Source organism: Pongo pygmaeus, chromosome 6 (genome assembly GCF_028885625.2).
Source record: "Pongo pygmaeus isolate AG05252 chromosome 6, NHGRI_mPonPyg2-v2.0_pri, whole genome shotgun sequence".
In the NCBI taxonomy this organism is placed as follows: domain Eukaryota; kingdom Metazoa; phylum Chordata; class Mammalia; order Primates; family Hominidae; genus Pongo; species Pongo pygmaeus.
The window spans coordinates 142,587,722-142,600,099 of NC_072379.2; the positions used below are offsets into that span (position 1 = coordinate 142,587,722).

Below are 12,378 nucleotides of genomic sequence, written 5' to 3' on the forward strand. Positions count from 1 at the left end.
AAGCTGACAAGAGAGAAAATGAAGCGCCTAGGAGTGCATATTGGACTAGCGGGCGAAAGGCCATGACTCCTTAGTTTGAAGAAAGAACTGGGGCCGAGATTGGGTAAGTTTCCCAGTGCAATTAAAAAAAAAAAAGGACTACAAGAATTACCCAGGTCCGGCTTCTTTCGTGTAGCCTGGGGCTGAGTCGCAGTCTGAGAAATCCGGTCGGGCCAGTAGGGGGCTCCACCAAGCGCAGTCTCAGAATGCCCAAGAGCCCCACTGTCGCCCAGGGTCTCCTAGAGGAGTGGGTCGTGGTGGGCGCTGAAGAGCCGTAAAAGACAAGCAGCCCGCGTCCGCGTCTATCCTCCCGGGTCTCCAGTCCGCAGGCGGCCGCCGCCTCGGCCCCGCCCTCCCACCTCCATTCCCCGCCCCGCGGGCCCGAACGGTCCCTCTCGCAACCGATCTGCTGGCTGGGACGCGGGGGATGCGAATTCCTAGAAGCCTTAAGAGGCTGCCCAGCGTTGGAAGTTCGTATCCCCGAGAATGCTGGAGGTTCCGGCTCACACACCCCTCCGAGCACAGAGTCAGCTGGGGGGTGCTGGGAGGGAGAACGCCCCGCTCCTCACCCCCCATCCCCGTGCACCCTGGAGCCCAGCTCCATACGTTCGGCCACCCCAGGCGGATTCGGAGGTGGCCGGGTAGCGGGTGGTGGCAGGAGGTGAGCGAGTAACGGCAGGCCCGAGAGAGGTCGCTGGGCCGGGCCGGAGGCGCATAGGGGCTGCGTGGCTACCTCGGCGGCACCCGCCCCACCTCCGCCGGCTAAGCCCGGAGGGGGACGGTGAGTCAGATCTCGGGCACCCGCGGGTCGGGCGGGGAGGGGGAGGCAGGTCAGGAAATGACATCAGAGGCCTGTGCTCAGGGAGCGGGGGTCTGAGCCGGGCTGGGGCGGCGGGGGCGGCAGTGAGTGGGGTGGGGGCGGGCGGACCTCGGCGGAGCCTCTGGCCTGAGGCAGGATCAGGGCCCCTTCCTGGGGGAGTTTCCTGCCTGGTCCGCCCTTCCCCGCTCTCCCCGCCCCCTCTCCGGGCCGCTCCTTGTATGGTCTGGGCGCCGCTCTCTCCCCGCCCCCTCTCTTCTCCCTCCCTCCTCCTTCCGTGTGTCCCTCCCCGCCCGGCTGGAGGCTGCTCCGGACCGGGACGCAGAGTCGGCGGACCCAGCGCCTAGGCGGCCACCCGAGACGCGGCGCGCACGCTCCGGCCCGCGGTGAGGCGCGGGGAGCGGCAGGGCGGCCCCACGGGGAGGGGACGCGGGGCGCCGGGAGGGGGCGAGTGGGGGTCGCCAAGGGGAGCTGGGACCGCCCGGGGCTCCTGAGCCCGGCTCCGCGCTGCGTAACCCGGCGACCCACCCCAGCAGCCCGGCCCGGCCATGGCGGCCCCCCGCCCGTCTCCCGCGATCTCCGTTTCGGTCTCGGCTCCGGCTTTTTACGCCCCGCAGAAGAAGTTCGGCCCTGTGGTGGCCCCAAAGCCCAAAGTGAATCCCTTCCGGCCCGGGGACAGCGAGCCTCCCCCGGCACCCGGGGCCCAGCGCGCACAGATGGGCCGGGTGGGCGAGATTCCCCCGCCGCCCCCGGAAGGTATGCGGCGGGGCTTGGGGAATGGATCCCGGCAGGAGCCGGGGTGGGGGGCAGTGGTTTCGGGAATTTGGGGATGTCTGGAAAGGTTGTTGCCGAGGGGGCTGGGCGCAGCCACCCTGTCCCGAGCAGATGTTCTTACCTCATCGTGGAGCTCGTGGCTGGGAGCCAGGGCTCCTGGGACCGTTCCAAGTCCCCCGCCTGGGGGTGGGAGGCGGGAATGTGGGGCACGAATCTTCCCCTCCGGGTCCGTTTTCCGAAGTGTAACGGGAGCTGCACCACTCCTCGGCAGTGCCCCCGGCCTTTCCTGACCTGGTACTCCCAGGGCGCCCTGTGCTCCTCCTTTGCTTCCCCACACGCTCTAGGACCCCTGAGAGAGTTCTTGGGTTAGGGGTTAGAGCGGTAAACTCAGGGGAGCTTGGGTGAGGGGTAGAGGGACCCCGGCCGACGTCTTTCTCCTTCCTACCCCAGACTTTCCCCTGCCTCCACCTCCCCTTGCTGGGGATGGCGACGATGCAGAGGGTGCTCTGGGAGGTGCCTTCCCGCCGCCCCCTCCCCCGATCGAGGAATCATTTCCCCCTGCGCCTCTGGAGGAGGAGATCTTCCCTTCCCCGCCGCCTCCTTTGGAGGAGGAGGGAGGGCCTGAGGCCCCCATACCGCCCCCACCACAGGTACGGAGGCCTGGGAGGGGCGGCTGCACTGGACACCCCCAAGGAGAGGAGAAGAGGGCCCTTTCTTCTTACCTCCCCTGCACCTCTGCCTTGGGGGTGGGGGGATAGAGGCATGGAATAGGTGCTCTGACCTCTGACCCTCTAGCCCAGGGAGAAGGTGAGCAGTATTGATTTGGAGATCGACTCTCTGTCCTCACTGCTGGATGACATGACCAAGAATGATCCTTTCAAAGCCCGGGTAAGGGACCGGAGAGTAGGAATAGCAGGGCTCAGGGCCAGAGAGACTGGGTATAGAACTAAGGAGGATGGTGTCCTCCTGACTGCATTTCTCTTCCCTCTCCCACCCCTTGCAGGTGTCATCTGGATATGTGCCCCCACCAGTGGCCACTCCATTCAGTTCCAAGTCCAGTACTAAGCCTGCAGCTGGGGGCACAGCACCCCTGCCTCCTTGGAAGTCCCCTTCCAGCTCCCAGCCTCTGCCCCAGGTTCCGGCTCCGGCTCCGGCTCCGAGCCAAACACAGTTCCATGTTCAGCCCCAGCCCCAGCCCAAGCCTCAGGTCCAACTCCATGTCCAGTCCCAGCCCCAGCCTGTGTCTTTGGCTAACACCCAGCCCCGAGGGCCCCCAGCCTCATCTCCGGCTCCAGCCCCTAAGTTTTCTCCAGTGACTCCTAAGTTTACTCCTGTGGCTTCCAAGTTCAGTCCTGGAGCCCCAGGTGGATCCGGGTCACAGCCAAATCAAAAATTGGGGCACCCTGAAGCTCCTTCCGCTGGCACAGGCTCCCCTCAACCTCCCAGCTTCACCTATGCTCAGCAGAGGGAGAAGCCCCGAGTGCAGGAGAAGCAGCACCCCGTGCCCTCACCGGCTCAGAACCAAACCCAGGTGAGGGATGGTGATAGGACGAGGCACAAGGCTTGGGACCAGGGCGCTGGGGCGGAGCTGGGTCAGGAGCCAGAGCATAAGCATAAGGTGATTGGAGAGTCAGGGTGGACACGGGGGTGGCGGGATAGGAATTTTCATCCTCTGGGGTTAGCCTGGTGGAACAATGGTAAGAACATGCTCCTCTGGAGGAGAGGCCTGGCTGGGTGTGGGGCTGGGTGGGGCCTGGCTGGGACGGCGCAGAGAGCACAGGCTCTGAATTAGGAGGATCTGGTGGACCTTTCCTTGTGCCTTTACCCCAGAAAGTTAAAGGGAGGGATGAGATCACCAGTTCCACCTTGGTTTTTCCCATTCCTGGGTCTTGAGTTAATCTCCCTGCTCCTCTGAGCACTCTTTCTGCCTGAGGGCTTGGAGATAAGAGACAGCCCCAGTAAACACTGGTTGAGCCAGCATCCACCACGTGCCAGGCACTGTGTTCTGTGCCCAGGAGGGTAGGACATGGGAGGGAAGAGATCTCTGCAAGAAGCTCAGCCTTCAGTTGTCAGATGGACCTGGAATAGAATTCTTGGCTCAGCTTCTCTCAAATCCTTAGACTGGGCAAGTTAGGTGAACCCTGAGCCTCAGTTTCTCAATCTTTAACATTCTCTACTCCATACAGTGGTTGTGAAGATTAGGTGAGCTAATACCTAGAGAGTGTTGGGTTCTGTGTCTAGCACAGGAACTCTCAAAATAGAAGAGCTATAATTACAAAATGGTTCTTGCCTTCTAGTTCAGGAAATAAGATCGTCCAATTTCTGGTGACGAAGATGACCCTGATGGTCACCTAGTCCAAGCATCCATAGAGTCCACTGATAGTGATGATGTCTGCCTACACTCAGACACAGCATAGGAAGAAATGCCAAGGGCCAGTGAGCTTTGCAGAATCCTGTGAGTCACAGGCACTCAGACCGGGGAGTCAACTCGGGGCCTGGCAAATTAGGAAAGGCTTCGAAGGATGGGCAGGACGTAAGAATCCAGAGAGGAGAGGGATGTTTGGAGAACAGAAAGTGGAAAGTTCCTGTAGGAAAATGATAGAGCTATACTTGGAGAGGCAAGCGGGGCTGGAGGGCGTAGGAGGTGAAGTGGCTCACCCAAGGAGCTCTTGAGCACTGGAGAGGCATTCATGATTTTTGAGTAGGTGTGGGGTGGGTCAGGAGTGCTGGTGAAAGCAGTGTTTTTGAAAGCTTTCTGGAAAGTTTCGCCAGCAGAGATGTGTATTCGAGGGAGGTCAGTGATGGGTGTGAGTTCACTCTTGGACAATAGTAATGTTAGCTGCAATGAAAATTAAGCCCCGCATGTGAGAGCTGTGTGCTAGAGCTGTCGGGAAGGCACAGCCTCCAGGACTTAGCAAGGGATGAGCAATTGGAAGACAAGGGTGAGGGGAAGAGGAAAAAAAAAAGTCTCCAGCGCGATTTGGAGATTGGGGTGTGGGCGGATGACAGGATTGCTGACAAAATAGAGAAGTCCAAAAGGGGAAATGGTTTGGACGGGAAGAGGAGGGGTCCAGCTGTCAACGTTTTGAGCAACAGGTCCCAGGAGGACTTTCAGCTGGGGCCGTCATTCAGCTAGAAATTCAGGGCCAGCTTTCAGGAGAGGGCCAGAGATGTCTAGCATGGTAGTGGGGCACAGTGACACTGTGATGCCGGAGGGTCAGGGTCGGAGCTGAGGAGCTTCCCAGGGAGTGCAGACAGCAGGGACCAGGAGGAGCAGGAAGAAGAGTCAGGAGGAGAGTCAGGGCGTACTTGGAGAAGAGAGCTGAGCTCCTCAGCGGGGTATTTGAGGGAGTGAGGACTCAAGGCTAGAGATTAGACTGTTGGGAAATCGTCAACGGTCTTGGGATGGCCTGTTTGTGCCCTGTGGTGGGAACACAGCGTGAGGAGTTGAGGAGAGAGTGGGTGGTGAGAAGTGGGGCTGCTGGTGTAGCCTGGTCTTAAAAGGACTAAGGGAAGGACTGTGTGTCAGTGGTGTGAGTGTGGTGTGTGTGTGTGTTTGTATATACATATGTGAATATATGAGTGGCGTGTGTGTGTGTTAGTGTGTGGGTGTGGGTATGGTGTATGTGAGTGTATGTGCATGTGTTAGCATGAATGTATGAGTGGTGTGTGATGTGTGTAGTGTGATTGTGTGAAAGTATGTGTATATGAGTACATGTGTGCATGTGTGAGTGAAGGTGTGTGCATGTGTGAGTGGTGTGTCTGTGATGTGTATGGTGTGTGATTGTGGGTATATGTGTGAAAGTATGCGCAGGCGAATGTGCACGTACATACTTTCACACATATACACACAAGTGGCGTATGTGTATATATGTTAGTGAGTGGTGTGTGTGAGCATGTGGTGTGGTATATCTTTTTTTTTTTTTTGGAGACGGAGTGCAGGCTGTCGCCCATGCTCACTACAACCTCCGCCTCCCTGGCTCAAGCGATTCTCCTGTCTCAGCCTCCCAAGTAGCTGGGATTACAGGCACGTGCCACCTCACCTGGCTAATTTTTGTATTTTTTAGTAGAGATGGGGTTTTACCATGTTGGCTAGGCTGGTCTTGAACTCCTGACCTCAAGTGATCTGCCTGCCTCAGCTTCCCAAAGTGTTGGGATTACAGGCATGAGCCACCGCGCCTGGCCTGGTGTGGTATTATCTGAATGTGAGTGGCGTGTGTGTGTGGTGTGGTATATGTGTGAGTGTGTGTGTGTGGTGTGGTATATGTGTGAGTGTGTGCGTATGGTGTGGCATATGTGTGAGTGTGTGTGAGTGGTGTATGTGTGTGGTCTGATGTGTGTGTGCATGTGACTGGTATGTGGGTATGTGTGAGGGTGTGTGTGTTTGAGTCTGTGGTGTAGCGTGTGTGGTTTTTGCAAGTTAGGGGAGAAGGGCTCAGGTACTGTGTAACCCGGGGAAGCAGGTGATGGAGGGTGAGTGTTGTGGGAGAGCAGGGGCAGGCTGCTTCGGTCCCTGGAGGAGATCTTGGTGATGTCTCCTCCCCCAGAGGCATCCCAGACAGCAAGGACAGAGTGGTTGCAGCGTGGATAGGAAGGACGATGAGGGAGCTTAAGCTGGCTGGCTTCCATGTCCTCAGTCATGTGGGAGGTGAGGTCGTGGTGCGAGCAAGGGGACGAAGCAGGTGGGGGCTCAGGAGATGGAGAGGTCTGGAACAGCTGCTGTGGGGAAGGCCGGGCTGGAGGTCGTGCGGGTGCTGCAGTGTTGTGAGCTCACTCTGCAGTGTTCAGCAATCTCTCCACTGCTTTCTGCAGCTTGGAAGCAGAAACAGGAAGCGGGTGGTGGTGTGACTTGGGGTTGGAGACTGGTCCGGATAGCTGCGGGTGGCTGCAGGCGCCCGGAGGGACAGTGAACCTTGTAGGGGTTAGATGGTCATGGGACCAGGCTGGGGCATGGTGGACAAAGTCCAGGGGTGGGTTGCGGGCGGGGGAAACTAAGGCTTTTCTGGGTTCACGTAGTAGGTGTGGATGGGGAAGAGGAGAGGCAGATAATCGCTGGCAAGAGACTTGGAGGTAAATCTGAGGTCAAGGATGTCCCATGATGGACGATGACTGAGAAGGATGGAAGTTTGGTTTGAAGCGGTGGCATTGGTGCAGGCTGGCAGAGGGGACAGTTCTGGATAGAGTGTCCTGATGAACGGGGATACCCATGGGAGGTGATGCAGATGAGGATTCTGTGCTTCTGAAGGAGGAGCCAGGCATTTAGAATGGCACTGGAGAGCAAGGACTGACTGAGCCCCTTCACTCTGTCCCCAAGATGCCAGGAAGGGAAGATTGGAGGAGACAAAGTTGAAGTGAGTGTTCCAGGGAATGAGTCAGTTAAGAGACGGTAGGATCTTAAGGGAAAATGGCTAAGATCTGGAGAGTTGGACTTATATGGACGCATGCTTCACTGGGCAGAAAGGACGCAACTGTGGGTACAGATGGGGGTCGGGGTGAGGGCCGGTGAAGCCAGGGCTGAGGGGAGAGGGGCTATGGGAGGAGGTAGCAGGGGGGCTTTGGAAGTTCCGGGTGTTATGGGAATGAAGGCATCTGCAGGTAGCACACTCAGTGATGGGGCCACGGTCCTGGGTAGGCTTTTTCAGACATGGAAAAGACTCACCCAGTGCACTTGCTCCTGTGGGCGTGTCTCCTGGCAGTGCTGATGCAGGTCAGACAGCCCTTCCCGGAGTTCTCAGGGTTACCTCTCAGGGTTACTGGCAGCACTGTCCTTAACATCCACCCCCCGCCCCAGTCCCCGGGATCCCCTAAATGGGAAGGTTGGGCTGGCCTAGGGGGTGGCCTTTGGACCTTCTCTGAGGCTGCTGGGGAGGGACCTGAGTGAGGTAGTTCAGAAGCCCCTTACTCGAGGGACAGGGTCTCTGTGTGGGGGTGGGGCTGGGTTCTTGCAGACAGCTCAGTGGGTTTAACCTGCAATTCCTGCCTGTGTTGTATCCTCACGCTGACAGGGGCTGCTCAGCAGCAGGCAGGCCGGGTAGGTGTGTGTGCGCGTGTGTGCACGCCGTTGCGTGCCCGTCCCATGGGGGCGATGTCTGAGCATGCTCTGTGGAGTTGATGCATGGCCCTGGAGTGTCCAGTGCTTCAGTGACCTGAGCTGCTGTGTGCGTGGCCTCCGTCCGCCCAGTCATTCTGGCCTGTCTGTGACCGCTCAGGGGGTTTGGGCAAAGCGGGTGGAAATGTCTTGCTGTATGAGATCCAGGCTCAGGTCCCCTACCCCTGTTATTTGTGTGGTGCTGGGGATGGCGGGGGTAGGGGGACGAGGGAGAAGCTTTAAGGGTCAAGCCTGAGCATCTGGGACACGAGCTGGGAGCTAAGTCCTCATTGGAAGAAGCCGGGTAGGCTGGCCTGGGAGGGTTCTTGGAGGCAGCAGCCCTCTAGAGTGTGAGGAAAGTGTTGGGATTGCAGGTGCGCTCCCCTGGGGCCCCAGGGCCCCTGACTCTGAAGGAGGTGGAGGAGCTGGAGCAGCTGACCCAGCAGCTAATGCAGGACATGGAGCATCCTCAGAGGCAGAACGTGGCCGTCAACGGTGAGCCCACCCCACCGGGACACCCCCACCCTGCCCCCACATCATGGTGGGGGCCAGGGCTGTGGCTCCACTCCCTATCCAAGCTGGCTGATCCCTTGCAGCCCTACATACTTCCTTCTATTTACTGCTGTCTTCTTCGGCCTTCCTAGAACTCTGCGGCCGATGCCATCAACCCCTGGCCCGGGCGCAGCCAGCCGTCCGCGCTCTGGGGCAGCTGTTCCACATCGCCTGCTTCACCTGCCACCAGTGCGCACAGCAGCTCCAGGGCCAGCAGTTCTACAGCCTGGAGGGGGCGCCGTACTGCGAGGGCTGCTACACTGTGAGTAGCGCTGTGCTGGGCAGTCGGGCCCTGGAAGCTTGCTGTGGGGTGCCGGTTCCCTGCCAACCTCCTCCTGCTGCCTCCTCAGGACACCCTGGAGAAGTGCAACACCTGCGGGGAGCCCATCACCGACCGCATGCTGAGGGCCACAGGCAAGGCCTATCACCCACACTGCTTCACCTGTGTGGTCTGCGCCCGCCCCCTGGAGGGCACCTCCTTCATCGTGGACCAGGCCAACCGGCCCCACTGTGTCCCTGACTACCACAAGTGAGGACCTTGCCACCTGCCTTCTGGGTTCCCGCCGTGCTTGGTCTGGTAGCCCGGCTGCTTGCTACCCTAGCCTCAGGACAGCCCCAAACCCCTGGTGTTGTTTTCTGGTCCCACGTCCTGTCTGTAGACAGCAGGGACCAAGTCATCTGGATGTAGCTGTCCAGGGGCCTTAGGCCCGGGCATCGAGTCCTGCTGCTGGCTGGTCCTTCCCTCGCCCTTGATCACTGAAGCTTATTGTGGGTGTATGTCAGCATTTCGTGAAGTGTGCTGGAGCGACTTCATCTCGCACACAGGCTGGGTTCTAAAAGTTCTTTTGGAGATCAGCTGTATGGATTTCTGGTTTCTCCCCAGAAATAGTGTTTAGAAGGTGGCTACTTTCTCAGGCTGACCCGCAGAACCTCAGTGCAGCTGTGGGAACTGCAGAATCTGACCCCCACCTCTGACAGAGTGTTTGGGTAAACACTTTCAGGATTCCATCTGGGGTGGCCACAACTTCACATCCCTCCACAGGGCCAGGCAGTCAGGGCAGAGGCACCGTGCGTGGGGTGGGAGGACTGGGGGAAGGTGAGGGTCAGGGACCCAGGATGGGATGGGAGGGGTACCTCAGTGCTGGCTTTCTGCAGGAGCTGCAGTGTGAATGGGACAGTAAGGATCGAGTGGGAGAGAACACCGTGGCAGGTGTGTGGGAGACTCCCTTGCTTTGGGAGAGTGACTGGTGAGGCAGGAAATTCCCTTTGATGAGGGCCAGTCATGGTGGCTCAGTCTTAGGCCCTTCTGGTGAGCTTCCTCCACCTAGAGATGCAGGGCAGAGAAGTCTGCTTCCTTGCTGCACAAGCTGGCTTATGCGTGCGCACACCGGGGATGAAAGCCCTGGCTAACTCGGCTGGCCCTTTCTGCCCCTTCCAGGCAGTACGCCCCGAGGTGCTCCGTCTGCTCTGAGCCCATCATGCCTGAGCCTGGCCGAGATGAGACCGTGCGAGTGGTCGCCCTGGACAAGAACTTCCACATGAAGTGTTACAAGTGTGAGGTCAGCCATCCCTCTGGACTCCTTGGGCAGGTTCTGACCAGGAGGTGGCGGGAGATGCTGCTTACTAACTGGGTGGTGGAAAGCACCAGCATTCAGGAAACAGGGCTGTGATTTTGAGGGTGGCTCATGGTGGCACCCCATCTGTCCTGCCAGAATGCTTCCTGCCACTGCAGGAAATGGGGCTGTGGGGCCTCTGAGGTCACTTTGAGTCATGGATAAGCCAAGAAACGGGACAAGCCAATAGAAGGGAAGGGCATGGTGTTTTACTGTGGTAGGGGATGGGGAGATAGGAGCTGAGAGAAGAGGTCTTCGAATGGAGGTGAGCCAACCTCTATTTTATTACAGTGATGGTGGGCAGGGCAGCAAGCACCTTGGAAGCAGCTCTCCCCACTGCTTGCCCTCTTGCAGGAAGGTCCTAGTGGGTGACTGGAAGTAGGATAGGGATGGGGAGTTGGATGTGGCTGGAAAATGCGATGACACCAGCTCTGAGCCATGAAGCATCTTTCTAATTCCAAGATGGGGCTGCATGGGGTGGGGTAGGGTGGAGCAGAGCAGGGGCCTTCCGGTCCAGTGCCCCTCACCCTTCCTTCTTCCCAGGACTGCGGGAAGCCCTTGTCCATTGAGGCAGATGACAATGGCTGCTTCCCCCTGGACGGTCACGTGCTCTGTCGGAAGTGCCACACTGCTAGAGCCCAGACCTGAGTGAGGACAGGCCCTCTTCAGACCGCAGTCCATGCCCCATTGTGGACCACCCACACTGAGACCACCTGCCCCCACCTCAGTTATTGTTTTGATGTCTAGCCCCTCCCATTCCCAGCCCCTTCCTAGCATCCCAGGTGCCCTGACCCAGGACCCAACATGGTCTAGGGATGCAGGGCCCCCGCCCTGGAGTCTAGTCCTCGCCCATCCTGCAGGGATTGCCCACCGTCCTCCAGACACCCCACCTGAGGGGGGCACCAGGTTTAGTGCTGCTGCTTTCACTGCTGCACCCGCACCCTCGGCCGGCCCCCCGAGCAGCCTTTGTACTCTGCTTGCGGAGGGCTGGGAGACGCCCTGACCCTCCAGGACATTCCCACCCTCCCCCATGCTGCCAGGTTGTAGCTATAGCTACAAATAAAAAAAACACCTTGTTTTCCAGAATTCTCAGTAGTCAGCTCTTTTGTAGTGCCTACAGCCCTCATGGGTGGGATGGAGGCAGAAAATCAGTTCCTGTTTATTTACAAAAATATATATGTATATGTATGTATATATATTAACCCCTCAACTCCCTCCCGTGATCATCCTTTTACTTCTACCCCCACCTCCCTTTTAAAACAAAGAGGTTTTCTGGGGTGCAGAGCAGGGTTCTCCTGAAAGTGGGCAGAAGCAGCACCAATAGCCTAGTCTGGCAGGTTGTGGGAAGGGGCGCAAGGAGTGACCACGAGCGACCTTGGCCCCGTCCTTGCTCCCTGATTGGGCATGGGATGAGAGGAGGGCTCAGTCCTTGAATCCCTGAATACTGCAAAGAATGCGCTTCTGGTGCCCGGGCAGTGTGATTCCCATCTGCGTCAGGTCCCTGTGGGCAAGGAAGGGTGGGGGCATGAGTCCGGAGGCTCCACCCCCGCAGCCCTCCCCTGCCCAGACAGCTCCAGCTCCTTACTCAGCGGTCAGCTCCAGCACACACTCCATGGTGTCCAGCCCAGCCGAGTGGAAGTGCAGGATGTAGCGTTTCATGCGTATGGACTCCAGCCACTCAGAGACGCTTCGATACGGGATCCCATCTGAGCCGCTCAGGCTGGGCAGGCGGAGAGTCACCCTGTGGGATATGGGCATGTCAGTCACAGTGGGTACAGGGGCTGATCTGGTTGGCCTTAGCCTCTGAGCATCAGCAGCCAGCACTGAAGTTCGGTGTCTGGGCACAGAGATCATCTAGACTGTGGATTGACCCCACCATTATCTCTGAGCCCACTTCCTGGCCTGTTTCCTGGTGTGCTCACAACAGTGGACTGGCTGACAGTCCTGCTATGTCGACAGGCCTATAGAAAGGGACTGTCCTGGGAAGCCCCAACAGAAGGGGATCACCAGCCGGTCTCCTGCTGGAGTGGCCGGTTCTGGGCACCTGACTGAGGGCTGGTTAGGACATGGAAGTCTCCTGTCTGAGAGGAAGCTGAAAGTAGGAGAACAGAGGCCTGGCACCTGGGCGTGGTCCTGCCTTTTTCCATAGTGGCCGCTTGAGTTCTGGGAGCAGTCCTTCCTCATCACCTTCAACTTCGGCTGTTATTCTTGCACTCTGACACCCACAATACAATGAGCGTTCCTGTACTAAAGCTCGCCAGAGCCAAAAACCATTAGCAAAGTAAATCTGCTGGGGGAAAAAATATCCAGCATTCCAGAAAGATTAGCACATGCAGTCTCCAGTGTATGAGGGAGTTGTGCTCCAAAAGATAGTTTCAAAAGTTGGAACTTAGAGCGTGTTTTCTCCCAGAAACAAGGTTATATATGGTGGTTGGATACAGAGGCCAGTTGGCCAGGCTGGCTACCCAATAAAGCACTTGAAGAACAGCCTTGCC

General features: G+C 58.3%; 2 protein-coding genes across 8 annotated transcripts in view; one reads left to right on the top strand and one right to left on the bottom strand.

Moving 5' to 3' along the window:
* Positions 1-10,969, top strand: ZYX (zyxin). 4 transcript variants are annotated; one of them, XM_054494389.2, is made up of 10 exons: positions 1-1,242; positions 1,390-1,612; positions 2,081-2,280; positions 2,426-2,518; positions 2,634-3,161; positions 8,093-8,213; positions 8,363-8,532; positions 8,621-8,799; positions 9,709-9,829; positions 10,427-10,969. In XM_054494389.2, exons 2-10 carry the CDS (start codon positions 1,405-1,407, stop codon positions 10,529-10,531), a joined length of 1,725 nt encoding a protein of 574 aa, XP_054350364.1. In that variant the 5' UTR covers positions 1-1,242; positions 1,390-1,404; the 3' UTR covers positions 10,532-10,969. The 4 variants fall into 4 exon arrangements, with proteins under 4 accessions (XP_054350364.1, XP_054350363.1, XP_063523993.1 ...); XM_054494388.2 differs by having other exon boundaries at positions 1,393-1,612; XM_063667923.1 differs by having other exon boundaries at positions 912-1,242; positions 9,709-10,969.
* The window catches only part of EPHA1 (EPH receptor A1), a 17,905-nt gene continuing 16,451 nt past the window's right edge, over positions 10,925-12,378 (bottom strand). For 2 of the 4 annotated variants that reach the window (XM_054494387.2, XM_054494384.2), the window contains 3 exons: positions 11,469-11,624; positions 11,258-11,384; positions 10,925-11,038 (listed from right to left, as the gene is read on the bottom strand). In XM_054494387.2, the coding sequence (XP_054350362.1) occupies positions 11,306-11,384; positions 11,469-11,624 (235 nt within the window). In that variant the 3' untranslated portion in view covers positions 10,925-11,038; positions 11,258-11,305. Of the gene's footprint in view, positions 11,385-11,468; positions 11,625-12,378 lie in introns of all 4 variants that reach the window. The other 2 variants (XM_054494386.2, XM_054494383.2) reach the window with 1 other exon arrangement.